Source organism: Astatotilapia calliptera, chromosome 20 (genome assembly GCF_900246225.1).
Source record: "Astatotilapia calliptera chromosome 20, fAstCal1.2, whole genome shotgun sequence".
NCBI classification, from domain to species: domain Eukaryota; kingdom Metazoa; phylum Chordata; class Actinopteri; order Cichliformes; family Cichlidae; genus Astatotilapia; species Astatotilapia calliptera.
The window spans coordinates 26574674-26601308 of NC_039321.1; the positions used below are offsets into that span (position 1 = coordinate 26574674).

General features: G+C 41.7%; 1 protein-coding gene across 1 annotated transcript; it reads right to left on the bottom strand.

The window, feature by feature from the left end:
- Positions 1–218: 218 nt before the first annotated feature.
- On the bottom strand, positions 219–25465 carry ctnnbip1 (catenin, beta interacting protein 1). The gene is made up of 4 exons (XM_026153131.1): positions 25301–25465; positions 14805–14919; positions 14219–14309; positions 219–3550 (listed from the first exon to the last, which is right to left on the bottom strand). Exons 2-4 carry the CDS (start codon positions 14898–14900, stop codon positions 3492–3494), a joined length of 246 nt encoding a protein of 81 aa, XP_026008916.1. The 5' UTR covers positions 14901–14919; positions 25301–25465; the 3' UTR covers positions 219–3491.
- Between the last annotated feature and the right edge of the window lie 1170 nt (positions 25466–26635).

The window sequence follows — 26635 nt, forward strand, 5'->3', positions numbered from 1 at the left end:
TCAAACGTGGCCCCTTGGTTTGGTCTACAAACTACATTTTTCACTTATCAACAGGAACAAAAGGTTAATTCTCTTTCTAAGGCAGATAAGCTGAACACAAACAGCTGTGATTTTGCCCTTATTATGACTCCAGAATGCTTTTGTTCCCTGGATCTGGCCTCACCTCAAAGTTTCTTTGAGTTTGATCGACTTTAACGGGAAGAAACGAGAGGAAGACGTTTTCACCGTTTAAAAGTTCTTTAATTGTTCAGTTGGTATAGGATTTGGAAGCATTGAGTCAAGACATGGTCAGCAGCCATACAAAACGAAACCAACTAATTAACATCGACTTGAGAGGGGGAAAAAAAACAAAACAAAGGCAACACACATACATTAAAAAAGAAGACAATTTAGCCATCGTCAGGTGATCACAGTAAAAAGACGCACAGTCCTAGTCTCAACTCAACAGCATGCTGAAAGTTCAATGATTCGCACAAACTGACATTCACTCACAACTCGAATAAAAGGCTGCAGAACAACCCTGATAGGCAAAAAAGTACAGTAAGACACCTCAGAGAGAACAAAACAAAGAAAACAAATCAATGCATAGACAACAAAAAAAAAAAAAGTTTCAAAATAAAAGTCAACCTAAAGACAAATTTCTTGTGTTGGCCTTTTACATTGCGATGATTGAGGACATTCAAATAGAAGTTATTGCCAACAGGATATAACACTTGGATAACACTTACCCATAAAAAAGAGATCATCTTTTTAGTTGTTGTTGGTTTTTCTTTCTCCAGAAACATTTTTAAAAGAGCTAGTAGCTTCCACAAACATCAAGAATGTACAAACAATGGTCATTGTGGCAAGGCTTTGAAGATCCTCGGCTGAATGAACATTAAAAGCCACGAGGCAGACATGCTCGGCGTCGAAACATTACAGTTATTTTAAGTTATACAAGTTAACAAACTGTACTTAAACACATTTAATACTGAGCAGTTCACTAGAAAATAAAAGCATGTCCGGTGTTATCCGCTTAGCTATTCCAGTCGTGTCAATTAACAAGATTTATTTTATTTTATTTATTTTTTAAACACTGACAGGATAAAAACGTGTTTACAAAGTTTTTTTTGTTCTCAAATCCACTGAACCAAACAGACTCTCTGTGCTAAATATCAAAATGTATTTTTTTTGCAAATATCCCACTGATAATAGTGCAATAGATACAGTACAGTCAGAAACATACTCCCGAGGATTTAGAAACGCACCGCTTTGCGTTACCTTTCTGAAAGTCGGCTGAAGCAAAAGGAAGCGGAAAGGTTTTTCAATTCTCAGAGTATCGCACGCACTCCTCGTGTTTGGCGCCATGTCTTTAGTTACAGGTAGTTAAAAATTAGAGTTTGTGACTTTAGTGTGAGCAAAGAGCCACTGATGGTTGATGACGTTACAGAGCGACTCGTGGTTCTCCCACCTTTAATGGTGTTTGAAGAGCCGGTTGTCGACTCGGTAAGCAATAAATTACAACTACAGCCTGTTTCCTTCCTAACTCTCAATTTCATCTTACAACTTAAAAAATAAAGAAATAAAAAAGTCAAACAATTGGCACACTTAATTCATGTTTCCTATTTCCCAACTATCTGTACAATTAAAAAAAAATTTTTTTTACATGTCACGTCTGGGGTGAACGTGCACACTTGTGTTTCATGATTGATGTGATTACGTCTGGTAGTGTTTTTAACTCTTCCCTCTCTCTTTTACAGCCTGCGGGTCGAAAACTAAGCGTCAGAAAGAACAAGCGGGGCCTCATTTATAAACCGATCCATGGATTTCACAAAGAAATAAAAGAAAAAGAGAAATGTGTCGATTTTCATTTACATAGACCCCGCTGGTCATGCCGTGAGCCTGCTAACCCATGTAGTCAAAGATGAATGATTAATGACGGGCCTGCTGAGAGTGTTACTACACACATCAATCAGCTGATCGTATTAGTATTCATGCAAGCCACACGGAAAATTCCAGAGATCTCAAGTCATACTTGTTTTTGAAAACATTCTGGGTTAATCTGATGAAGGAGAGCAGAGGTGGGTTAGATATCACTGTGGCTTACTTCTTTTAGCTGATGACATTTCCGTGTGGAGTATTAAGGGGCGAATTTAAAAATCCGCACCTCCAAATCTGGCGTGGTTGTCTGGCAGAAAAGGATGGGGTGCCAACTCTGGGATGGAAATGAGTTGATGTGTCTAGTGGAAGAGTTTCCAAAGGAAGGGAAGAAGGTAGCGGGAGATTAACACACGGGCTGGCGTGGTCTACACTGAATCTATGTTCCCAACTTCATGCACAGTTTTGGGTCATGAATGAGCCCACAGATACAAGCGGCTAAAACGAGCTTCCTGAGAAAGACGAGCAGAGTAACAGATAGTCTGAGGAGCTCAATCGCCCGGGAGGAGTTCACAGTAACCCTGCTATCACCTCCATCTAAAACTAGCTAGCTGAGGTGGTCCAGAGCACTTGGTTTCCTATAGGTGAGATGTTACGGGCATGTCCAGCTAGAAGAGATAACATCATCTCCGCTGGCTCGGCAAAGCCTCAGTGTCCCTGTAGGAGAGTTGGAGGCAGCTGCTATGGGGGAGGGAGGTTTGAGCATCTAAGCACAGAGTGCCTTCCCTTTGAGCTGGACGTGGATAAGTGGCAGAATGGATGGATGTTTACCAAATTACACGGAAACTCCACTAATGGGAATGTTTACGTCTCCGCAGAACTACAAAATAATATATGTCTTTTTTTGTCCTATTGATGGGGTTCAACGCATTTTACTTTATTTCCAGAATGCAGGGTCGAGTTAACATCTGTATCTGTAGGGGAGAGCATTTTGCATTTTTCATGTTTATAAATGAGGCCCCTGGTGGAAAGCAAACAAAAGCCTTTATAACACAACAGCTAAACCAAAAACAACTTCAGCCCAGCGGGGTAAGCAGAAATAATCAAAATCTCTCCTCTAACACTCATCAATCATCGCTCTCGCTGCTTGACCAAAACTATAATTCTCTTTGCTTCGGTCAGCCCGCTGGTCAATTCTACCAGCAACAGCAGATACAACATGTAACACTGCTAAAAAAAAGAAGAAGTCCCAATACAAACAGAACGATACACATCCAAACCCTCCTAAAAAAACAAAAAACCCAATGATAATCATCCACACGATCTGAGTGTTTTCACTGACTGCCTTGGTGCCAAAGCTTCAGCCCGCAGTGACCCACACTTGAGTGCATCTCAGGTAATGGTGCGCCGACTTGTACGAGGAGGAGTCGAGGGGTGGAAAAGGCCGGGTGGAGGGTGAGGCAGCCCCCGCCCCGTCTCTTCCCATCCTCTTCTGTCCCTCTCAGGCATCCTCCCTTCACCTCCTCTCCTGAGCTCAGCAGGGGTCGTGTTTGTGGAGATTAAAGGTGGTGTGGATCACGTGCAGGGAGGGATTGGGGGTGAGGTGGGTGGGACGAGGGGCGCGGGAGCCAGGGTCACTGTCGTCGATCCTCCGTCTCTGACCGTGAGAACGCCATCACCACATCCTCTGCACCTGAGAATCAACGTGAGACACAAATACAGACTTTTAATGTGACATGCTTTTTATCTAACACCAGCATCGATCGATAAAGTACGATAGAAAGGATAAAAAAGAAATAAAAAAAACACTACTTGGGCTACTTGTGCGCTTACATTTGACTTATGCCGTGTCTCTACTGTTGCACTGTAACACTGCTGCTGCTGGGCCCTTGTGGCAATAGATACACACTTTGAATGAAGTAGTATGTCATCAGTGACAACAGCACATTGGAAAAGGATGGAAAATGCCCTTCATTTTGTTCGCACTAATAAATGCTGCCGCCTGCACAAGCTGCAAGCATCGATAAAAAGCTATTTAGAGTTTCTTTTTCAGACTGTCAGAAATAATCGTAAATTTCCTTTATTCCGGGACATCGTTTTGAGGCTATATTTCCCACCTCTAGTAGCCACCCGGACAGGACATGATGGAAAACCAAAAAAGGTAAGGATTTTATTATCAACTGGGAAGGAAACTTTACGTCCAGCTTCAGAAGATAAGCTGTTAAAAGAAACTATTTACTTTTCTGACTAACAGGAAACGTGTTGTTGCCTTTTCTTAGAGTCGGTCTAAATATTGGACTAGGCACAGAAGCAGTAAGTGCAAACACAACCATACAGAAATACTAAGGAACTTTTGCGCCAGTCATGAAAGATTTGAGAAGAGGCCTCGGGCAGAGACTTATGAAAGTTACCTGATGCATTTACAACAAAGTCAAGTCTGCGAAACATTTGTTGGGCTGCATGCACAAAAAACAAGGCCGCTCTCTGCCGTGAGGGATCAAATTGCATTCTTCTAGCTACATGCATCTATCCCGGTTAGGGCTGCCACAAACGATTATTTTGATAGTCGACTAGTCACCGATTATTTTTGCGATTAGTCGACTAATCAGATCATCATCCATTGGAGGTACAGCATACAGCTTATTGCACCAGCAGCATCTGGTCTTATATAACTATCATTAGCTTACAGCTTGAAGTGTTTGTGCTAACTAAAAATAAAGACAAGATGGTAGTTTATTAATTTTTAATGAAATTTGCAGATTGTTTCGGTGAAGTTTAATAAACTCCTTGCTTTCTAAAATATAACAGGACACCGGAGTATATTCTCCAGCTTCTGATAATCAGCTGTCTGCTTGACAGTTTTAGCTGTGCAAAAACTATAACTTTAATCTCAGCCAAACCGATTTACTCAGGAACAAATAAAATACTAAAGAAAGCCAAACAATAACATTTTTAAGTTATCTAAGTGACTTATATATATGTTTAACCTGACTAGCGAAAGACGGCGGTGGGTTTGAAAACAATTTGCCGGGAGTCCCGTGTTCTCACGGCTCTAGTTAGCCTTGCCCCCGCCTAGCTAACGAGCTAGTGGGTAACAGACGTCTCCGAAAACGTCGGAGCGCTTTTGAAAATACGTGGTGTCTTGATAAACTGAGCAGATATTTGAGGTTTACACAGCTACATTCTCGCCTGAAAATATGTTAAAGGTTTATTTTGTGACCCAGAAAGAATAATAAGAGTAAAGTTAAAACTAACTAGCTGCCGCCATTGTTGACAGCTGCGCTATGAATTCTGGGACACAGCTTCTTCTTCTTCGGGGTTTAATGGCAGCTGGCATCCTTGTACATGCAGTGCTGCCATCTTCTGTTTCAGTCCGTTATTACACTCTTAAATCCTACTACTCATTCCTGCGTCCTTTGTGATCTTACAAAGCTTCAAACGATGTGTCGACTATTAAATTAGTCGTCGACGATTTTAATAGTCGACTTAATCGTGACTAGTCGACTAATCGTGGCAGCCCTAATCCCGGTCAGTCTTCCACATGTTTTGTGCTATCGGAAAACCCAAAACACGTTTGAGTTCAAAGTGTGAAGCCAGACAAGTTTTCCACAGGTCCTAGGATCCCGTCGGTATCCTGTAAATCCTGTCAGCTGTGACTATAAAGCCGAAGGGGAATACCCTGCTGTGAAAATCCTTTTGGTGCATGCAGGTAATTTCGTGTATCGCCATATATGTATCACCTACTGTGGGAACCCACCCTCCTCAATCTGAAATCACAGCACTCTGACTGGAGATACTGCAACACCCTGAGTGGCTCACTGACCTCCTACATCCTGCTCTGCAATGATAACACTTAAATCTGAGGCTTCAGCACCAGTCAGTGTCCTCTGCTGTAGTACAAGTGTGTCTGCCAGTAAACTGTGTGAGAATCCAGCAGATTTCCAATTCGTGGAAAAAACTATCAGTGTTTACCATTTCCTTTATTCTTTCTGTGCTCGTTTCATTTTGCCACCTTAATGAGGACCAACCGATAATTACAGCCTCATTTGTGTTGAGTCAACTAATGAATCCTGCCAGCTACACAAAAAGGACTTTCTCAGCTGGCTTCTGCTTAACAAGAAATCATTCATTAGTCTGCTGCCAACTGTGATTTGTCAAGTGATTTGGACACACACCCACCGAGTGTGTTTTTTTACTCTCATAAGTGGATATACATTTTCCACTTCTGTTCACATAACATTAAATAAAATATACAAAGGTAATTCAGTGCCTCATATATTCAGCTGTTCTCTCATATTAAGCACTCCGGCATTCAGAGTTTAAACAAAGAAGAAAATATCTAGTTGTCAAAAAGGAAGTACTCTCCCTCTTTTAATTTTAAGGTTTTACATACAGGACAACACAACTTCTTCACATCATTGCTTCAGTTCATTGATGTGTGTTTGCATTCATTCATGCACAGCTCTCTTAAGGTCCCCCCCACAGCATTTCAATCAGGCTGAGGTCAGGACTTTGACTGCAAGATGTTAATTCTTTTCTTTTTCAGTTATTCTTACAGATGTTTTGCTTTGCTCGATTCATTGTCCTGCTGCAGGAGGCAGTGTGGGCTTCAGCTGTCAGACAGCCTCACATTTGACTCTAAATACTTATACAGGCTGCAAAACAAGCGCAAATCATCATCCCCACCACTGCGGTGACAGTTGGTTTGACTTGTTTGTGCTGAAATGATGCGGGCAAATGGTTTTCTGCAAATGTGTTACTGTGTGTTATAACCAAACGTCTCCACTTTGGTCTTGCAACTCTGAAGGTTATTGTTCTCAATGTGCAACTTTGCAAACCCAAGAGAAGCGGTTTTCTCCTGACAAAGCTTCCAGACAAGCTATATTTACATTTAACATGCTAACTCAGGCCTGCAGTAGCTGAGATGAAACTTTATTTATTTTGTTGTTTTGTTTTTCTGACCTTGGGGTGAATTTGCTGGGATGCACACTGGCAATGATTGTTTGGCAATGGCCTCCTAACCCTCCCCAGATTGTTGGACCAGCAACTATTGCTTCTCTAAGATCACGACAGATGGCTTTCCTCCTTGGCATCATGCTAACACACACCTGAATGCTGCAGAAACAGCAAACTTCCAAACCCTCTGCTACTTCTCGAGGTGCAGATACCTGTTTATTCTTATTAGATTTTGTGTTTTTTAAGACGCTGTCTTTTCTTTGTCACATGACTATCAAGTACTTTTGCACCACTGCATAACTGTTGCTGGATAGGATGTCAATGGGCATTTCCTCCACCAGCTCTTCAAGTCAGAGTGATGCCGGAGAGGCTGATTTGCACCCATGTGATAATACAGTGGCTTAGCTAAATCACAACGAGTGACTGGGGGTCATGTGTCCTCCCTTATGCAAGCTCTAAGCAGGCAGCACCCTCATCTAAGCTAAATAGAGTATTTCAAGTCTACTGTTGCGTGTTACATGTGAAAAAGCCTAGCGGAAGATAATGTCCCAACCTGATTCATTTGAGAATGACGTGGGAGACCCCATTAATGTCTCCCAAAACCTTAAATTAAAAAAACTACCTCAACGATGAGAGGAGAAAAACGATAGCAAGGTGCAATAGTCTACATCCACAGTACGCATGAGCATGTGATGACATAAAAACCATCTAATAAGCAACATCTAAGAAATCTCATTAACACCGAGCTCCACACCTTTTCAAATGGTTAAGAAGAATCTCTATCAGCACCTCGTGTGTGCCTGCTATAAAAAGCCTTTCTTCTCTTCAGCCCTGAAGTGCGTGTTAGATTTAATTATTATGGAGATATGAAAGTAGGCCAGGGACTGTGAGCCTTCACATGTATTTGGCACAAAGGGCGGACCCTCCTCATCAGACGGCACAGACCCTCCAAAAAAGCAGAATTTTGTTTTTAATTTGCTATCGCTCTGGGAAAATAATTTGCATCTTTCTATAGCGCATTCAGGTCATCCTGGAGCTTGATGAGATCAAGATTTTTTTGAGGGGGGTGGAGGGTTAATGTGATCTTTCAAGCTCCCCCTCCCATGGGAGCTCCCTGGCTTACCCAAAAGAGACTACCGTACAAGAAAGAAAAAAACAGTATCAGAAACATGGTGCTTGACTTCAGCTCATAACACAAACCTCATCTGCTCTGAGACACCACGTGGGGATAAATGGTGCTTGAAAAAGAGACAATTATGTAATACCACACAATAGGAGAGTCGACCTGAATTACACCTCTGCTGAATAGCACGGATCATGTTTTGGTGCAGCAGCGTGTAATAACAGCCATTCATCAGAATAAACGCCTGCCTGAATTATTTTGTGTGATGGGAGTTCGTTATTGTGTAGCGGGCGGTTCACGCTCTGAGCAACTTGGGCAGAATAAAGCAGCCGATAGTTTCTCCAAATACTTCCACAGATGGATGGAAGGGCTTTATCTGAGCACTTTGCCCTGCCACACACACACACACACACGCACACGCACACGCACACACTCTCGCCAACAAAATGGAAACGTCAGGTCCCTCAACACTGTTGCCTAGCGACGGATAAAAATCACGACTGCATCACTCCCGTTGCGGCCTATGAGCAAAAAGCTTTCGGTCTGTTTCGTTGCAGCTCTGCGTCCAGCCCCCTTTCTCCTTCCTGCTCCCCCACCCACCTCACACTGGCTCCTTCCTCGCCACACGAGAGCGGCACAACACCGGATGGTGGATTATATGAATACAGTGACAGTAAATGTGCTCAGCCCACCAAAAGAAAAAAAATAAGAACATTAATGCGTTCATATGAACATATTCATAAGCAAGCAGCCTTTCTTCGCTTCTCTGAGACTACAAATCAAAATGTGGTTGCCTGGGATTAACTGCAAAACACACAGGCCTGCAGAAAAACCTCAGAGGACAAGAAAACTGTGAATTAACCCAAAAAGAAGTTTGTTTGATGTCAAAGGCGCCAAGCTGCACTCCCGAGGGTGTCTCCAGCCTCTACATGATGACTCTAGTGTAGCAGCGAGGAAGCACCAGCAACACTTCAGGTCACAATCTGTGCAGGGTCAGGCCAGGGGATAAAGGCGTGGGACACCCATCATCCCCCCAAACTCAACAACAGCAGGGGCGAGTTAAGAAGCGTGACACACAGCGGGGAAGTGTGTGTGGTCCAGCTCAAAATATTTACCAAACACAGTGGGTCTGTCGGCTCAGAGCCCTGCACTTCTTCCTGCTTAGTAATTATTACAACAACATAATTTTAAACGGTCTTTTTAAACAAGATAATAAAGCTCAAAAACTTTGTGGTTTAAAAATAAAAAAAAGACTATTTTAATGCTATCCTTTATAAACAAGGCTGTACAGATAGATTTGATCTGTTTGTAACAACATTTGTTTTTAGAGAAAAGAACTAAAAATCAGTTTTGGTTAAGGAGATCATAAAGCAGTTCTTTCAGACATACTCTAACACACCTTCTGGCAGATTTGGAATAGAGATATAAGGAGAAACTGAGGCAGACGTGGTACTTAATAAATCTGAGTGCTGGGCAGCAGACTCATGCTGCAGTGAGGAATCGGATAAAGCCAGGATCAATACGGCTATGGCCAAGCCAAGAAGCCAAACAAAGCGGGTGGAGGGGGTTTGCTCAGTGCTCTGACCTGGTCTGAATATATTGATCAAACATGGCTGCGGTGAATGAATGGATGAGACAGACAGAAAGAGACCCGAACATCACAGCCAGGCTGTGCAATTAGCACCCCAGCCTGGCCCTTTCATGACACCTGCTCCACTCCTACCAGTGTAGCACGTCACAACACCACCGAGGCCCAGAAGGGAAGGTCAGCTTTCCTGGGACATCTGAGGTTGCCATGGCAACCCCACTCCTCCTCCACCTCTATTGTTGAGGCCATGCAGCATCCTTCTGGGAGGAATAAACTTCCCTCGTCAAATCAGAAAGGATAACAAGCCCCGAGACTGCTGCCTTTATGAGCGTTTTGACAAACCATATTGTTTAAAGTGACATGACGCCAATTACAGAAAGCTGTGGATAAAAGAGCTAAAGAGGAGGAATAAAAAGCCCTATTACAAAGACAACCACTGTATTACTGCGCGTCAACTAGTGTGTCAACGAGGTCTCTGCATCATAACGTGTTAATTCGCTTTAAATAGACACAGTTATTGTTCAGTATTAGTCAAAAAGTGGCAATTAACACTCAAAGGGAGTGCCAAAAAACACAATTTCAGGATTTCTCACTTCAATGCCAAACATGGTAACAGCATTTAAGCACAGCTTATTATCCTTCTATGCAGATTAAAAAAAACAACTTCATTAAGGCATTACAGTAAAAAGCTGTGTGGAAAAAAACCCCGTCTCAGCTACGGAGCCTTCGGCAGAGAATTCCTCTTTGGCCTGATTAAAATCGCAAAACAAAATTCTGTATTTGCATGTATGGTAATCAGCCAATTAAAACTATCTGAAATGCAAATCCAGTGACCCCTACTCTTACAAGAAATATGAGTGGCAGAAAGCTGATTTTCTATTGTTTTTTGTTTGGTTGTTTTTTTTCCCCCACAAGGAAGAACCAGTAAAAAAAAATCTGGCAGTTGAGCAGAGTCTGAGAAAATGAGTCTCATGTGAGCTACATTCCCACTCAGTCCACTCGACATGATGAAGACTGAACACTTCTCTGCTGCACATCATTTTTGCACCAGAACGTGCTAAGCAGACAGCAACCCTGATGGATCAGTCACATCAGTAGAGCTACACCTTAGGAGATGTCTTGCAGACAACCTAACCTTGATTTCGAATAACATCAGAGGACATTTTCACTACTCCACTGTGCACGCAGCGCCCTCTAAGCACCCCACCACCTGATCAATGACGCCATGTGTGACACTATCGCTCCATGCTGACACCCCTTGAGGGTGCTGGTATCAGAGCATCCTGCGTCAGCATGGTCAAACTACGCTGCGTTTCACATAATCACAAACCAGTATTGATGACCGTGTCACCCGTTCGCGACGCTGAGAACATGGGCAGACCAATTTTTCCCCAGACAGAAAAACTCAATAAGGAGATTGAAAAAAAAATGAGGCCTATAATTCAACATGATCATGATGCTGGTATTAATAAAACGTTATCAATATCAACCCCTTAAGTACTACGAAGCGAATAATAATTAAAGCTGTAGCTTCAGCATCTGCTGCAGAGATTAACCAGAAGTTTATGGAGATGCAACTGCCAGCTTGACCCACCCTCACTTATGGCAACATTTTAGTAACAGTGTTGACATCCTTGCCAATCTCATTTAGCAACCAAAGAAAACCCCAAACAACTGAAGATAACTCGCTGGTACAGACAGTTCTGCTGGTTCATCCGGCGGGATGGTACAGGTCTCCTGTCATTATAATGAAGTGTGAGCAGTGCAAACTAGATAGAGTACAGCATGAGTCAAACCTCTCGGTACAGGTGTTCAGAATTTGTCTAGCAGCAGAAATACACATTCAAATACATTCTAGTGCAAACGCCCTTTCCTCAAAGTGTATGAATAAAATTAGCATAATTACCTATGTTTATCAGCTTGCTGTGTGACTCACTACCAGGCAACAAATATACTTCCTTTCATCTTTTTTTACTCCCCAATTACCAAGTGTAAATGAGATCAAATACTGGACTTTCTCTTCACACCAACTGAAAAGATCCCATGTGTGCTGATCCCTACAAACCGCTGTCCTTCAGCACAGCGCTCAATATTTAAAACAGATTAACTCTCAGCAATCTGCACGATGCTTAATCACAATACCTCAGACATAGTGCAGACCACAAATTATCCACTGGCACACCGAGGAAGTGGCATGCTGCCAAATGACACTAAATGTGTCCGTTTCTGTGATGTATAATGCAGACTTGGAGCGCCATATTCCTCCATAATTGATGAGACTCTTCCTAGCTTTATTGACAAAGCAAAGACTTTGCATGGAGTGAGAGGCGGCGAGCACAGCAGCATAAACTGACAGCTAGACTGCAGTTAAAAAAAGAAAAATGTACATCATAAATTAATGACTTCAAACCAGTACTGATCTCCCATTCGGGTGCTGTAGTTTGAAATATATGACACGATCATACGTCCTGTCTGCTGCAGTTCTTTATATTCTGCTGCCTGATGAAGGAACGCAGTCTAATAATGAAATACACATCATCAGTGATGCAATGACCCATATTAAAAATTCAATGTCGCGTCCCACACTGCACAGTGAGGGCGCGATTAACAAAATGTCAATGTACTTCGGCGGCACGGCGCGGCACAGCACGTCGTACCTTTTACCCGCACCTTACTCAACACCTTATATAATCACAGCCTAATCCCTTCGACGCAGAAAATGTGATGTTTCTAAATTCAAACATGATTGTTTCCCCACAGAGCAAGGACGCAGACAAGGACACCTAACACTTCCCTCTGGGTGAAGCATCAAAGCCAATTTTCCAAGCTGGAAGCTCCCCTGGGGAACCCAATATCATAAGGGGCAAAGCAAGACCGGAGCCCCAGCAGGTTCACCACAGGAGGACAGCGGGACTCCGAGCTCGCAGATGTGTTTTTGGACTGAGCTAAAGTCTACTCACAAATAAATAAATAAAATAACAATGCTGCTGCTTTTTTAGGTAACTGCAGTGCCTTTTCACATATAACATTTTGTTAAATATAGCGCCCTCAGGTGGATTAAGCTCAGGAGCACCACAGACAGGTTTAGAAAGCTCAACAGCATCCTCTGCTGTCTTGACAAGGCATGACCAGCATTTGTAAGGTTACATCTGTAATGAAGAGTGATTTACAGAGCAAACATCAAAATATTATCCATTAAGTAAAGCAGAGGAGAAACTAGTGATGTGCTTGAGCTGAGGATGAGTCAGTTGTTTCCAGCCAGTCATGCTGTTTGTGGCGTGAGTAATCTCGCAGCGCTGGTGGGCTGCTGAGTCGGCCTCCTGTGCACAGTCAGCGAACCAGTTCGGCCTGCTGGGGTGCAGACTGTAAAGGATGATGTGTGTTGAGGGATTTTCCCCTTGTTTTTGGTCGGGCATTTTTTCCTCTAAGGGTGGTGTCTGTGGGCTAATGTTTTATAAATGTTTAGCAATAGCACGCTGCCATAAACACCTTTGATTTGTACATATTTACAAAAAAACTATGAAAATTAGAACTATACTGATATGCAAAATAGGAGTACAACAGGGTTTTTGAGCCTTTGGGGGTTGAATATGAGGCCTCATCTCATCTCTATGAATTTCGCTGCCATTTGATAAACAAAGATAGTTAAAAATTTGTCTTTTTACAATAACAGTGATTTTCTTTTCACCCTGGATAAAACTTACTGGGGCGTGCCAAAACCATCTTTCTGCAGTCCTATGAAAAACTAAGCACACCACATGGTTCAGTAGCTTGTAGAACCACCTTTAGCATCATTAACTTAAGTCATTATTTTCTGTATGACTTCAACAGTCTCTCACATCATTGTGGAGGGATTTTGGCCCACTCTTCTTTACACAGTTCCTTCAGTTCATTGAAGTTTGCCAGAGATCATTCATGTACAGCTCTCCTAAGGCCCTGGCACTACTTTTCAATGTGGGTGAAGTCTGGACTTCGTCTGGGTCATTGCAACACATTGTCCCGTTGAATGACCCGGTGGGGGCCAAGCTTCAGCTGTCAGGGATATGGCCTCGCATTTGACTCTAGAGTACCAACATCGGCACTTTGGTCTCATCTGTCCAAAGGACATTGTTCCTGAAGTCCTGTGGTTTCTTCAGATGCAGTGTTGCAAGCCTACACCATGCTGCCCAGCTCTTTTTAGAGAGAAGAGGCCTTCTGCTGGCAACCCTTCTAGCCATAATTGTTTAGTGTTATTCTAATTGTATTGCCATGAACATCAACATTTAGCATGCTAACCGAGACCTGCGGAGTCTGATGTGTAGCTCTTGGATATTTTGCAATTTCTCTCTGTATTGAACAGTCTGACCTTGGGGTGAATTTAGTGAGACATTCTTCCAGGGAAGAGTGTGGCAGTGTGTTAAACACCTAATGCTCCAGACCTAAATTAATGCCAACTGACAAACAGATCTGATTTTATAATCAATTAATAAAGTGCTTTTGTTTATCAGCACCTAGTGGCTACTTGCCCTGTTAATTTCTATGGAAGCAGTAAGGGCGTAGTTCATTTTTCACAGAACAGCATGAAGTGCTGAGAAAACTTTTTCACATGAATGTATTTTGCAACTACATGAACAAATATTTCCTAATAAAAAAATGCTTCAGCTAAAATGACTGCACCGTTAAACTGTGTGTGTGTGTGTGTGTCACAGCCTTACCCTGGTCTATGTTGTGCTGCGGTAGCTGGCTCATCTGACTGTGGACCACACCTGCGTAATTTCGGAGAAAAGCCTCTTCACTCGGCGTAAGCTGAAGAGGAGTGAACAAAGTCACTTTAAAAATCACAAAAAAGTAAAAACAAATTGAAATACTGACCTCAAAGACTAAGTCAAATACTTCTGTTCAACATGCTGATTAATGAAACATAGCAATTCTCCCAGAAACAGCCATGAGGCAATTTAGATCCAAAATATTTTGATTTTTAACATTAATTATTTCAAAGAAATTGATCTGTTTTTCTTCTCTCTGCTCCTTTAGCACACATTGCTTGAACAAACAAAATGTGTGCCAAATAAACTGAGGACTATCTTCTGTTGTTGTTTCACTCTAACAACAACATTATTAGGTGATGACCTGTGCAAACTGCATAGATCAGTTGAAGGTTTGGCTAGGGAATGGATTTCAGGTTATTATAATGTGTGTCTTTGCCAACTAAAGCAATAACCACAGTGTGCATGAGCTGTGCGTGCCTAAATCTGAAACTTCAAATGGCAAAGTTTTGCGGTAATCAATGTGTCTCCTTACATTTGATCCCATTTTCTTGAGCATGAGCAGGACCCGCACTTTCTGTTGGATGTACATGTCTTCAGGAGACTTTCCCGGGGCCTCCTCGCGGTTCATCCCCCCTGCTCCTGTGGCTCTGGACACAAACACATCAGCATTACACAAGATCTGTGAAAATCAGTTACACAAACACAGTATTGATATGAGACAACTGGGTTGTTTCAGTGACACAGTGTGACAAGAGCCAAGCTCAAAGAGTGATTAGGCAATAAAGATTAGACCATTTCAACGAGTATCTTCAGCAGTTGTGTTATTCTGCATATTCAACCTGACCAAACTAAAGACACAAATTGACTGATCTACTGGAATTTCCCCACTTGATCCTCTCTCTTGAGTTTACAGAAAATGGTCAGTGAAAGAGAAAATATCCAGTTAGTGGCAGTTCTCTGGGCCTTTTTGATATCAGGGTTTTGAGGAGAATGGCCAGACTGCTTCAAACTAACAGGAAGACAACAGTAACTCAAACAACCACTTTTCAAAAGCTAAGGTCAAGGTATGTCAAAGGGCATCTTTGTTAGTGTAACACCTCCAATCTTGAAGCAGGTGAGAATAAACAGCAGCAGAAGACCACACCCCGTGTCACTCTTGTGAGCTAAAACAAGAAACTGAAGCTTCATTTCACCAAAATTGGACAACAGAAGGTTGGAAAAATGCTGCTTGATCTGATGAACCTCAATTTCTGCTGCAACATCTGGAAGGTAGAGTTATAAACTGTCACAAACAACACAAAAGCATGGATCCATCCTGCTTTCCAGGCGGGTGGTGCTGTAATGGTGCGGAGAATATTTTTGTGCCACACCTTGGCCTTCATTGTACTTATTGCATTGGTCGGTCTGGTTGGGTACGATTTATGTAAATTTCATCAGCATTGTCCATCAGGATCTTTCTACTGAGCATTTAGATTAAAATTTAGATAAAAAAAATGTACCAAATATATATCCACAACAGGCCGCAGATTTTAAAGTATAACAGGAATGACTACTGGGCAAACATATGTTCAGATGTCCGTGTCGAAACAGAATATAATCAAGGCTCTTAGGCTCAACAGCCTACCTGAGTTTTGTTCATGACAATGTCCAACTCTTAATGACCACAGTTCACAAAGCTTAAATAATTTCAAACTGGTTTCTTGAACGTGACAGTGAGTTCACTGTACTCAAATGGCCTCCACAGTCACCGTCACTGTGTCATCATATCAACATGAACCAAAAATCTTTGAGGAAACTTTCCAGCACCTTGTTTGCTTTGCCACAAAAAAATAAGGCAGTTCTGATATGTAGATATATCGGACAGCCACACCCACAGTCTTCCAGTACTTCCAGACTACTTCATATAGTTAAAGTGCAGGTTTGGCTCTTTGCAGCATCATTAATATTGCATGGCAGTTTTTACACAGAGCTCGCCCCTGCCTGTTTCCATCTCTTATTCTCCATCTAACTAATGACCTATTTTCACTGTCAGTCTGCAGAGATGCGAAAAACAGGCAAAGGGGGGAAAAAAAACCGGGAGCAAAAAGAAGGTGATAAAAGGAGCTGCCAAATCCAATGTGTGTGACAGGAAAAGGTTCTGCTGTGATATGACACACACACACACACGCCAAGGTCGGCTGCTGTCACATTAGATCTCTTTTATGCCGCACCAACCAGACAAGCATACAGCACGTCTTCATATCAACCCTGAATTTAACCGCAAAGGGTAAACACACAAGAGAAACAATTCACACAAAAGAGCAAAATAAATCATTAAAAAGGATAAATTATGTGAGGAAAAAAAGATTTAATAGAGAGAAAATATCAGCATGCATGGCAGGATTTGTTCTTCTGAGAATATTTCATAAGAGCCACAGTGACTATGATAGCACTTGCAATTTATTTTGGCCTCTTATCTATACAAAGGACCACTAATGCATGTTGACAGGCTGTTTGATGTAGGGTTATATTTAATTGAGGAGCTGGCTTGCTGTTCCCCCTTTCCAGAGCCCTGGGGAAAGAGGATGAATGGGGTACCGTAGGCCACTGGCTAGCGTTTGCCACTGTGAGCATGTGGATTCATCCAGATCAGAGCAGCTGGAGACCATGCTTCTGGCACTTTGTAATTATAGCAATCTTTGGTGACTGTTTACTGCAAGTAGCTAGTACTTGACGTCTCCTTGTCAGCTAAAGGAAGTAGCAGGACGCTGAACGAGGAGCAGTTAAATACATTAGTTATTCCCTTCAACCTGAGCATCAGCTGTAGCTTAATTGGAGAGCTGCTCCAGAAGACTCAAAGCAAGAAAGACATGAAAAGACTGAGACGAGCTTGCCAGCATCAGTTCAGTTGCTCAGTAAACCTTCAGGGGATTGGCGGTGATCTTGTGTGAATTTATTTGGATGGGGGTAGTGATGGAGGGAGGATGTTGGCAGAGGGTGCCGGGGAGGTGTCAGTGTCTTTAGATCAGCAGCAGCGACACGTTTGATCACTTCTCCGAGCACCTAACCTCAGACAAACACAAGAGCTAAGACTCCCGGAAAGAGACCTACCAGCACGTAGACGAGCAGCATGAAGAATGAATGAAACTCAGGAGCTCCGATCTGCCTGCACACTGGGAATATGACAGTCATTGAATATGACTAGACAAAGAGTAGAGGATGAGGAGAGCGTCTGAAGTGAAACATTAGACTAATTGCCAAAAAGTGTTGTCTTGAGATCTATGAAGGCTGAAATGATGATGGAACAAAGACCCATCAGTTGTCTGTCATATTTTGAGATGTGACAATGTAACCATTTTCCCCCTCCTGCTGCTGGACCGACATATTCAAAATTCACCATCTGTATAAATAGGCCTACTGCTTTCATGACTGAGGCATTTCAGATCCTCTGATGTTTCCTTTTGAAGTTTAAAAACTGTCCATATTTAGCACCATGTCTACCCGGCCTCACTACTGTTTAGAGAGTTACAATTTGTATTTTTATCAGCCTGAAATGATTTTATTTTATCTCACATTCACAGCAATATCTGCTGTAAGAAGAACAAACATGCCGCATAGTCCCATAAGGACAATTTCGACAGAAATGAGAAACAATGTGGAAAATGTAAATCAGGACGATCAGAGATATTTTTTACATTATCATAATGTGTTTGAGAGTCACTTAAAAAAGAATCTTCTGTGGATTTCATCCTTGCTTCTCCTGGCTGGTAGAGAGCAGAAGGATTAATTCACAGATGACTATTTTGGGCAGCAGAGCAGCTACAGAGATAAAATAAAATAATTACAGCTCTGGTACAAACTGAACCGGATTACAAAATGTACAACGCTGTAATTAACGCTGTGAAGATGCTTATAGATCGAGTAGTTTCACACATGCAATCCTACTAAACAAACTGATTTTCCAGCCACGTTGATAATTACCCAACAATAATTCACATGTACTCTGTAGATGCTCTCAGTGAAGGCTAAACTAAGCTTAAATAACAAGTGACAGTGGGAGAGCAGAAAACAGAATATGTAGTTCTATATGTATATTGTCTAATTTTAAATTGATAAACACTAAGATATCAATGCCAAATTAATGTTTTTTCCCTTTTAATTTTACTGTGTACAATGTATTTTATTTTATTTACATGTTCAAAATAAAACAGACAACCAACCAAACAACCCACCAGCGTAGGGTAAAGTCCAGTTTGAGATGATTTTCAAACCATATAACAATGTGTGTCCAAACAATCATGTTTATTTCATGCAGGGTTTACTTTTACATATCTGACAAATAAAAAAGCCACATCAAACTTCAGTCAGTGACTTCATGCACAGTGCAAAACTTACATTATTGCTAAGTGAGATGTGACCACCTTATGCCTCTAACAGCATCAATCTTTGAAAGGTCCTTCGCACGAAGGTCATTAGGTGTTTCCTAGAGTGCCTGCTGCAGCTTTTCTGTGGATTTAGTCTGTCTTGCCTCTTTATGTTATCTCAGAATGACTCCTTGATGCTGGGGGCTCCATGGGGGCCATGCCATCTGTTGTCGGCTCTTCTCGTTGCCAAATCTTCACGAATCTGACTACATGCTCAGGATTGCTATCACACTGCACAAATTAATTTGGGGGTCAATAAAACCCATCAATCGTGATAGATAAAAACCTGCAGGTTGTTCTACTCTGGTTTTTCAGAACATGCACAGAAAACCACTAACAATATCATCCAGGAGGCATCTGGATCAGACTTATGAACAGTAGAACTGCATTTGCCACTAATTCTGATCAATTCTTTGCCAAAAAAACCCCAGACCCAAACCTTCAAGAATCTATATTCTTCAGCGCTGCCTGTTGTAGTGCTCTTAGCTCTTCTTCTACCATAAATTTACAACCAAATATTTTAAACTTCTGACTCATCTGTCCAGAGTGTCTATCATTATTTTTTCCACATCCTGGTTTTTCTCGCATAGGCTTTGTTTCCAAGTTTCAGCAACGCCTCTTTGACCAGATATTTCTATGCTGTAAATACGTGCACCGGAGTCCAACCATCGCTAGCTGCTAGCTCACCTAAATCTTCTTATTTCGAAAGAAAGTCAACTGCTGTGATCTCAACATTAATTTTGTGATTCATGAGTAGACAACACATCTGGTGTCTACCACTAGATAACATGCCTTCAAAAGTTGATACTTTTAATCAGCACAATAAGGCATAAGATTTAAAACAGAAAACTTCATAATGATTGTATATGTATGTAAAAGATTCAGACATTAAAGATGCAATATAGGAGTAAAACTGTCTCCTGCTCTGCTGAAATGCTCCGAATATAAACATGGTTAGGCATAGTGATATTTGCTGCCTACTAGGATCATGCTAGCAATATTCTGGTGTGCTCTGCTGTGTAACGTCTCAAATCCTTTCAAGGACCACAATAAGGATCCTGTCAGACTCCTTTGTATGTTCCCGAGGTTAGGTTCTAGAGGTGGGCTGGCTCAAAGCTAATCCCCCGAGGGATACTCAGCCAGCCCCAGACACATACGGCTAATATTCCAGACATAATCAAAGGGTTTCTTTTTTGCTGATCTAGCTATAATCTCCCCCCTCTCTGCCTGTGTTGTGCTTTTGTCAGTGTTGTCTTGTTGGGCTGAGCTGAGACATCAGGCTCTCTGAGCCCCTCTAGGCAGTGGAGCTAAACTAAATCATCACTGAAACTAAACTAAAGAGTCTAAAAATGAGAATGCCTGGAATTTTATCGTGTTTTTGTCTCTATTTTATGGATTTTTAAGAGTTGTTTTGTCCATGACTGACCTATAAATGGACTAAAATTTCCAGTTGTACTGAGTGTGTATCCTTACAGTGCTCATTTTAACAATTTCAGTTCAACCCTCTATAATTTATGACTTTTAAACCTTCAAATAACAAGGGCAGTTATGCAGCATGGCGTGGGCATACACAACAGTTAGTCGCAGTCCAAGTTCTTTGATGTCTTTGATTAATGTGGCATTGCATCTGAAATCCCAAGCTATGTGCCATTGTTCAGCCTATCCTGTGAATTACTATTAGCATACATTTCTACGGATGCACTACTTAGTACATTCACATTACTACTTGAGAACTGGCTGGAGATATGTTACCATGGTAACCCAACCTCATTTAAGATTAACCAAGTAAAGATTAGGAAAATTTTTAAAAGTATATTATGCCTAGCAAAGTGAAACCATATATTTAAACACTTCAAAGGAAGAGCTACTGACTTAGATCTCAGTTGCCTTAATCTCTGTCTAGCAATTTCTTTCATGTACTACTGCATTGCATTGTGGGATATTTATGCTGGTGTAATGATTGGCATACATCTGGCCCATTTATATGATGTACCTAAATGGTCATTAACAGTTAAAGTGCATTGTCCCTTTTCAATAAAATAAACAGATTTAATGGGTACTCCCCATTTACAGGTATCAGGGTGTAACATAAATGAGGTTTAGCTTAAACTGAAGATCGGCCTATACATGAACAAAAGTACTGAGATGCCCTGCCCTGATTGCATGTGGTAAGAGACTAAGTATCTCTGACTTCTGCAGTAAGTCATACTAGGGCTGTGCCACAACATACCATCCATGACAGTACAGGCAGAAAACTGACAAAACAGTGTCATGTTACATCAATCGATAATATATTAAACATGTAAAGTGTTTATGTTATCTAGTGCACGCAACAATCAGACAAGGCCAGATCCTGTTTTTGACAGCAGGAGCTGCACGCCAGCCTCCGATGACTATTTAGTACCCACAAAACTATTCGCGCTAAACGTGGAAACAACAAATTTGTTTCACCACTCACAGCAAAAGAAAAACACAGTCGTGTAAAACCAGGCTACGAAGGTGTGTGAAGAGATGCTAGCAGCTGCTGATGTGCAACCCAAAAGTAAACAAATGACTGAACCGAGCATCGCCGGAGTGCCGGCTAAGTGCACTCCATACAACAGGAAGAGCAAACATTGGAGGGAAATTACTGATGGGGTTGCATTGTGGAAAAGGAGGGCTTTAAGCAGCTGGTCAAACAGAGAAAAATATCAGGTAGGAAATATTTTTAATTTCAGCTTTAATATGTGACTATATTGTCCTTGCTGCCCTACTGGTGCACCATAATGCTACTGCTGGCACATTGTTTCAGCAGATTCGCACTTTGAATTACGTAGTCTGTCTCATTTCAAAAGAACGATTTTGTTTGCACTAATAAATGTTGTTGCCTGCAAGCTGTAAACATCAATAAAACTGTCCTCAGAAATATCATTATTGCAAATTTCCTTGAAAAATTATGATATAACTGTTGGGCTTTATCGCCCACCTCTGAGCTCATATTTGGTTGGATTAGTAAAAGGTCTCTATGAATACTTTTTCAGATTAAAATTTAAATCAAGTTATGATAAACGTGCAGGAAAATAAATCTCACGTTAAACTGTGTAGTTCAACGTGTTATGAAATATGTACTCAAATCATGCATTCCTTCAGTATTTTACACATTTTAAGCTTTTTATCTACCTCGCATCAACATTCAGCTCAGGATCACCAATTAACCTAATAGACATGTCTTTGGACTGTGGGAGGAAAACCTAACAGGCACAGAGTGAACATGCAAACTTGATTCGAGAACCAGAAATCTTCTTGCAGTGAGGCTGCAGTGCACCACTAACATTATATATACACTTTTTAAAAACATGGAGGCAATTATTGTTTCCACTAGTGTCTGCACGTAAAACAACCAGAATGACAGATCACATTGTACTGCTTTTTTCATCAGTGCGTTTTCTCCTGTTATCAGGGTGAAACATGGGACACGCGTGTCATGCTTGCCAAGATGGAAATAACAAGCAAAGGCCTTACTTTAAAATGACTACTGTCACCAATGTTTGCTAAAAGTGCACAGTTAAAGATTGCTCCCACTCCAGCAAATGGGATTATGCTTGATTCAAATGTCATTGCAGTGCCACATCTCTTAAAAGCCACTACACATTCAGTAATGCCACTTTAAAAATAGAGACAGGCCTATTGCTCGCATGCTGAATATTTTGTGTTGAATTGTGATTATGTGTGTGTTGGTACCCATTAGTGTCTCTGAGAAACATAAACTTCTCAAGACCATTTCAGGACTCTGGCCTGGCCTAACAGTGCAATGAGGGTCTGCTGCCAGGGATTACAGGATGCAATGTGATAGGTCTTCACATTTGCTGAGGGTCAAGCAGGGCGGAGGCTGCCACTGTTACTGGCTCTGCAATCAGCTGCTCACATGATGCATGACATCTGATTTACAAATCAAATTCCTCTGGCCAGCAGAACTCAACTGCATAGGGCTCTTGATAGGTCAACAGCTTAAACTGGGGGAGGAAAAGCCGAGACTGTAAAATAACTTGAATGGAGTCACGGGCTGCTGCAACATCCCGAGCAAATGTGTGAGAAACCTAAGTAAGCTTGGTGTGGCTGCCAGCTGAGCTGCCAACAACCTGGCCTGGTTCTGCACAGCAGCTGTGCTGCTGCAGGTACACACATTTACGAACACATGCTCTTTTCTACCAATGGGTCATTGCGTGTATTAAAACTAGCCGACTGGAATTAGGGCGGCACAATGTTGCCATTCAACACTGTAGTTTGGCAAATTTAGCCCAATCTTATCAGTTTTGTGAATTCTATACTAACACAACGGGGATGCAGCATGCACTGAGATGATTAAATATTAAATATCAACATAGTGTAATTTTCATTTTGTGGTTTATTGAGAGTTTTCGGGCCTTGTTAAGTGAAAATTTTAAATTGTCATAGCCAAACATCCCACATAAGGAAGTCTACTTGACACCCAGAGAATTGAATCCCTATTGAACGGGCAGATCGAGGTCCCGACACAACAAGCCGAAAGGCTCCGACTTGAACTTTGTGTCTGTCTGCATGCTGTCACCTCTTCATATGTACAATGTTCCCAACAATGGTGACAGTAAATGGGGGACAATGGCCGTGAACTAGTTTGTGGGAACATGATTGATAAGTAGGTCATGTCTTGTTGTCACCATGTGAGGCATGAACTCAACCCTGCCCAAGTGTTCAAGCTTTAGCAGGGCTTCTCCATGTATTCAACTATTCTTCAGCTAATTCTTTACGTCCATCCCGACTTCACTTTTTCCCCTCCTAGATGGTTCAGAATTTAATTGCAAATTTACATCTGTAATGTCACGGCTTTCCTTTGAATTTTTAAAAAAAAAAGTTTTTTGCAGAAACATTTTACATTAAATTTCACACGACTTGATTCTGCGGTTTTGTCTTCTTACGTCTAATTCGATAAAGCCACTTTTCCCACAGACTGTACCATATTACAAAATAAATAATTTTATTTATTTTTTTACGATCACAGAACTTGTCAAGCTTGTCAAGTTGAAACGGAAGCTGCTGCCTTAAGATGGCCCCTCGAGGGCACTGGCTGCAAGATTTTCAAAAGAACCAACGTTAAAGGCAGGGCACTAAATTCTGATTTATGAGATCTATGTGCTTGGAACAATAGAACAGACAGACATGAGCATCTCTCTTAACTTCCATAAAACAGTGTTTTTAAGTCCAATTCTTTAAAAAAAAATCTAATCTGGTGTTCACTGGGAATGAGATTGGGCGTGTAAGCCACGAGTAGACGCAAGCAGTTCTAGTGTTGCGGTGTCAATCCACAAAAGTCTACTACGTGGCCTGGTTAATGCTGACAGGATGACAAGTGTTGTGCCAAACACAGAGCAAGCAGTCATGAGATAAAACAGCATTGCCTCCCAAACTCTGCTGGCAGGCAGCTGATGAGGTCCCCTCGGGGCTCGAGGAGGCTGAAGAGCAGCGAGCACGAGGAGGCCAGTGGTCCTAATCTCTCTGAGAAATCCAGACAGCTAGGAGAATGGGCAAACTAAGGCAGGCTTTACATTACTGCGGTCCGTGACTGGTATTCGTCAGGAGATTTCAAGTGTGCTTGCCAATGTGGCAGAGCCCCAACACCCACACTCATCAATGCCCTGCTCCCAATAGGGTGCCAGCTTTGCCACTCTAGGAATTGTCAGCTTTCTGACATGTAGGAGGAGGAGGTGGTGGTGGTGTAAGCAGACATGGGTAACTGACGGTGTGGCACAATGCATCCATGGGTGAGACCATCCAAAAATAGAAAAGCAGGCTTGTGGGTTATGTGAAAAGCAAACTTGAACACAAGAAAGTGGCCAAAAACGCTTTGGTGGAGCTTCATGTTTAAATTTTAAACTCCAAGCCCAAGCATTGCCTTTGGGTGGGTGTTTGGGGACTGGGACAAATGTACTGTGCACCGCATGGAATTTCCAGCAGGAAACAGAAGGAGCCGTTGTCTGAGACACGTTATGAACAATATTGTGAACATCGTGAGCGTGAGTGCAAGTGATTCAAACAGCTACGATATCGCAGGGTCATTTACAAGTCTTCTTAAATCTTCCCCAAATGTGAATAAAGCAACAGAAATGCCCGGAAACCCAGAGTGAAATAAAAACAGCTGTTTCTCTAAGAGGTGGGCACGCACGACCGTGGACTGGTTCCGTTGTCATGCTGCGGGACGCAGACTGTTCAAACTGTAGCAGCGCTCTCGCTAGCAAGCGGCGAGCCTCAGTCCGTTTTCGATGCGGGTCTTAAGCTATATCCTTCACGGGAAGGAAAAATGTACGGACCACACTCGTTTCTTTAACTTCCGAGTGGCTTTTGTTTTAACGTAAACACCCGCTTCATTTAGTCTCCACCAAAAGGGAAAACAACAACCAGGCGCTACACACTGGCAAAGCGGGCGATGCTAACCAAGCTAGCTCGCTAGCATGCCCCAGACAAAAGCCTGAATGAAGTTCCTATGGGTGCAAACACCATCCAGGTATCGCTGCTCCGCCAGAGGTGCAAACGCTGGGATTCGAGCACACGCATCGTTCCTAAACCCCCTGACAACGTTTCCCTCGTAAGAAAACTGGAGATTTGTGCTTACCCCTCCTGGTCCAGGTTTACTTTCTTCTGTGCTCTGTTTGAATGGTGTGTTGTTGTAGGAGGGCGTCCTGTTCCGGGGTCACATCCCTCCAGTCGGCAGAGCTACGGCGAACTGACTCAACGCAGCGACTCTCCTGCTGGCTCCCCGGTACCCCTGCCGGCCACCAGGGGCGCCACCGGCTCAGCCATCGTTGCACACTCATCAGTGGAGTCTGAGCCTTGAAACGTGGTCTGGGTCCGACAGCCGGGTCACCAAAGGGTAAATTCGGATCTCTGTATGGCTGGTCTTTTTAAAGAAATAAATAAGGTGATGCCGGAATTAATACAAAGTAGTGAGAATGTACAGAAGGTATTTCTAGCTCTTCATAAGTTAAAGGAATCATAAATAGTAAAATAATATATTCGTTTAGGTCTATAAACTCAAGTTAAATTACATTCATGTGAGTTTGTGAGCATAAAATTATTTATTTATTGATTATTTCTTTTTAAAATTAGTTTGTTTAATTTTATTTATTTATTTATTTTTATTTTGGAGGTTAACTGTGGTGTAGACTCTTTATGCCTTTTTTTTTCAATACTACACTAACAAAACAACAGGACAAATTAGGACAAGACAGACAAACTGTGCATTTAAATACAAATAACATACATTCAAATAAAAAAAACAACAACACAGGTTAATGTTGAAGGTGTATTTGATGTGCAGTGCGTAAAAGCTGAACACAGGCATTACTTTTGTTAGTTTTTGGCTCAAGAGAGAGAAGAAAAAATAAATTAAACGTAGTTAATAACAATAATTATAACCATTATAAAATAAAATAATAATACTAATAGCCATCATTATCATCATCATCCTATTTCCTATTTCCATTGTCATCGTCATCTTCTTTTTTGTTAGTATTATCATTCAACATATTATCATCATACATATGGCTATTAAAGTATAAATGAGTCTCTAACTACAAGTTAGAACCTTATAGCTTCATATAGCTATACTTATATTTACACAAGTATAGCTTTTATAGATTGTGATTATAATTAGTTAAAAAGTTAAAAAGAAAAATAATACTAATAAAAATAAAAGTAAAAAAAGGAGTCACTTGGGTCAAACAGGTAGGGATTATGTTGTAATATGTTTTTAAATGAGCCTCACCATCGCACATCTCTGAGCCACTTCCGTGTGTAATAGTTTTTCAATAAGATACCTCAGGCTGTTCATCACCTGTTTTGTGTCTGGATTGTTCATTACATGCAAAGGTTTTCGGCCATATATGCCCTATAAGCAAAACTGAATGTGACACTCCTGATTTAAGAGAAAGCTCACAAAATTCTTTTG

Bases quoted from the DNA above. Each gene is read 5' to 3' on its own strand.
- ctnnbip1 (XM_026153131.1), bottom strand. From the start codon at position 14,900: ATGAACCGCGAGGAGGCCCCGGGAAAGTCTCCTGAAGACATGTACATC. The intron at 14,310-14,804 runs GTAAGGAGACAC...ACTCCTCTTCAG, and splicing joins TCAAGAAAATGGGATCAAAT to CTTACGCCGAGTGAAGAGGC. The intron at 3,551-14,218 runs GTAAGGCTGTGA...GTTGATTCTCAG, and splicing joins GCAGCACAACATAGACCAGG to GTGCAGAGGATGTGGTGATG.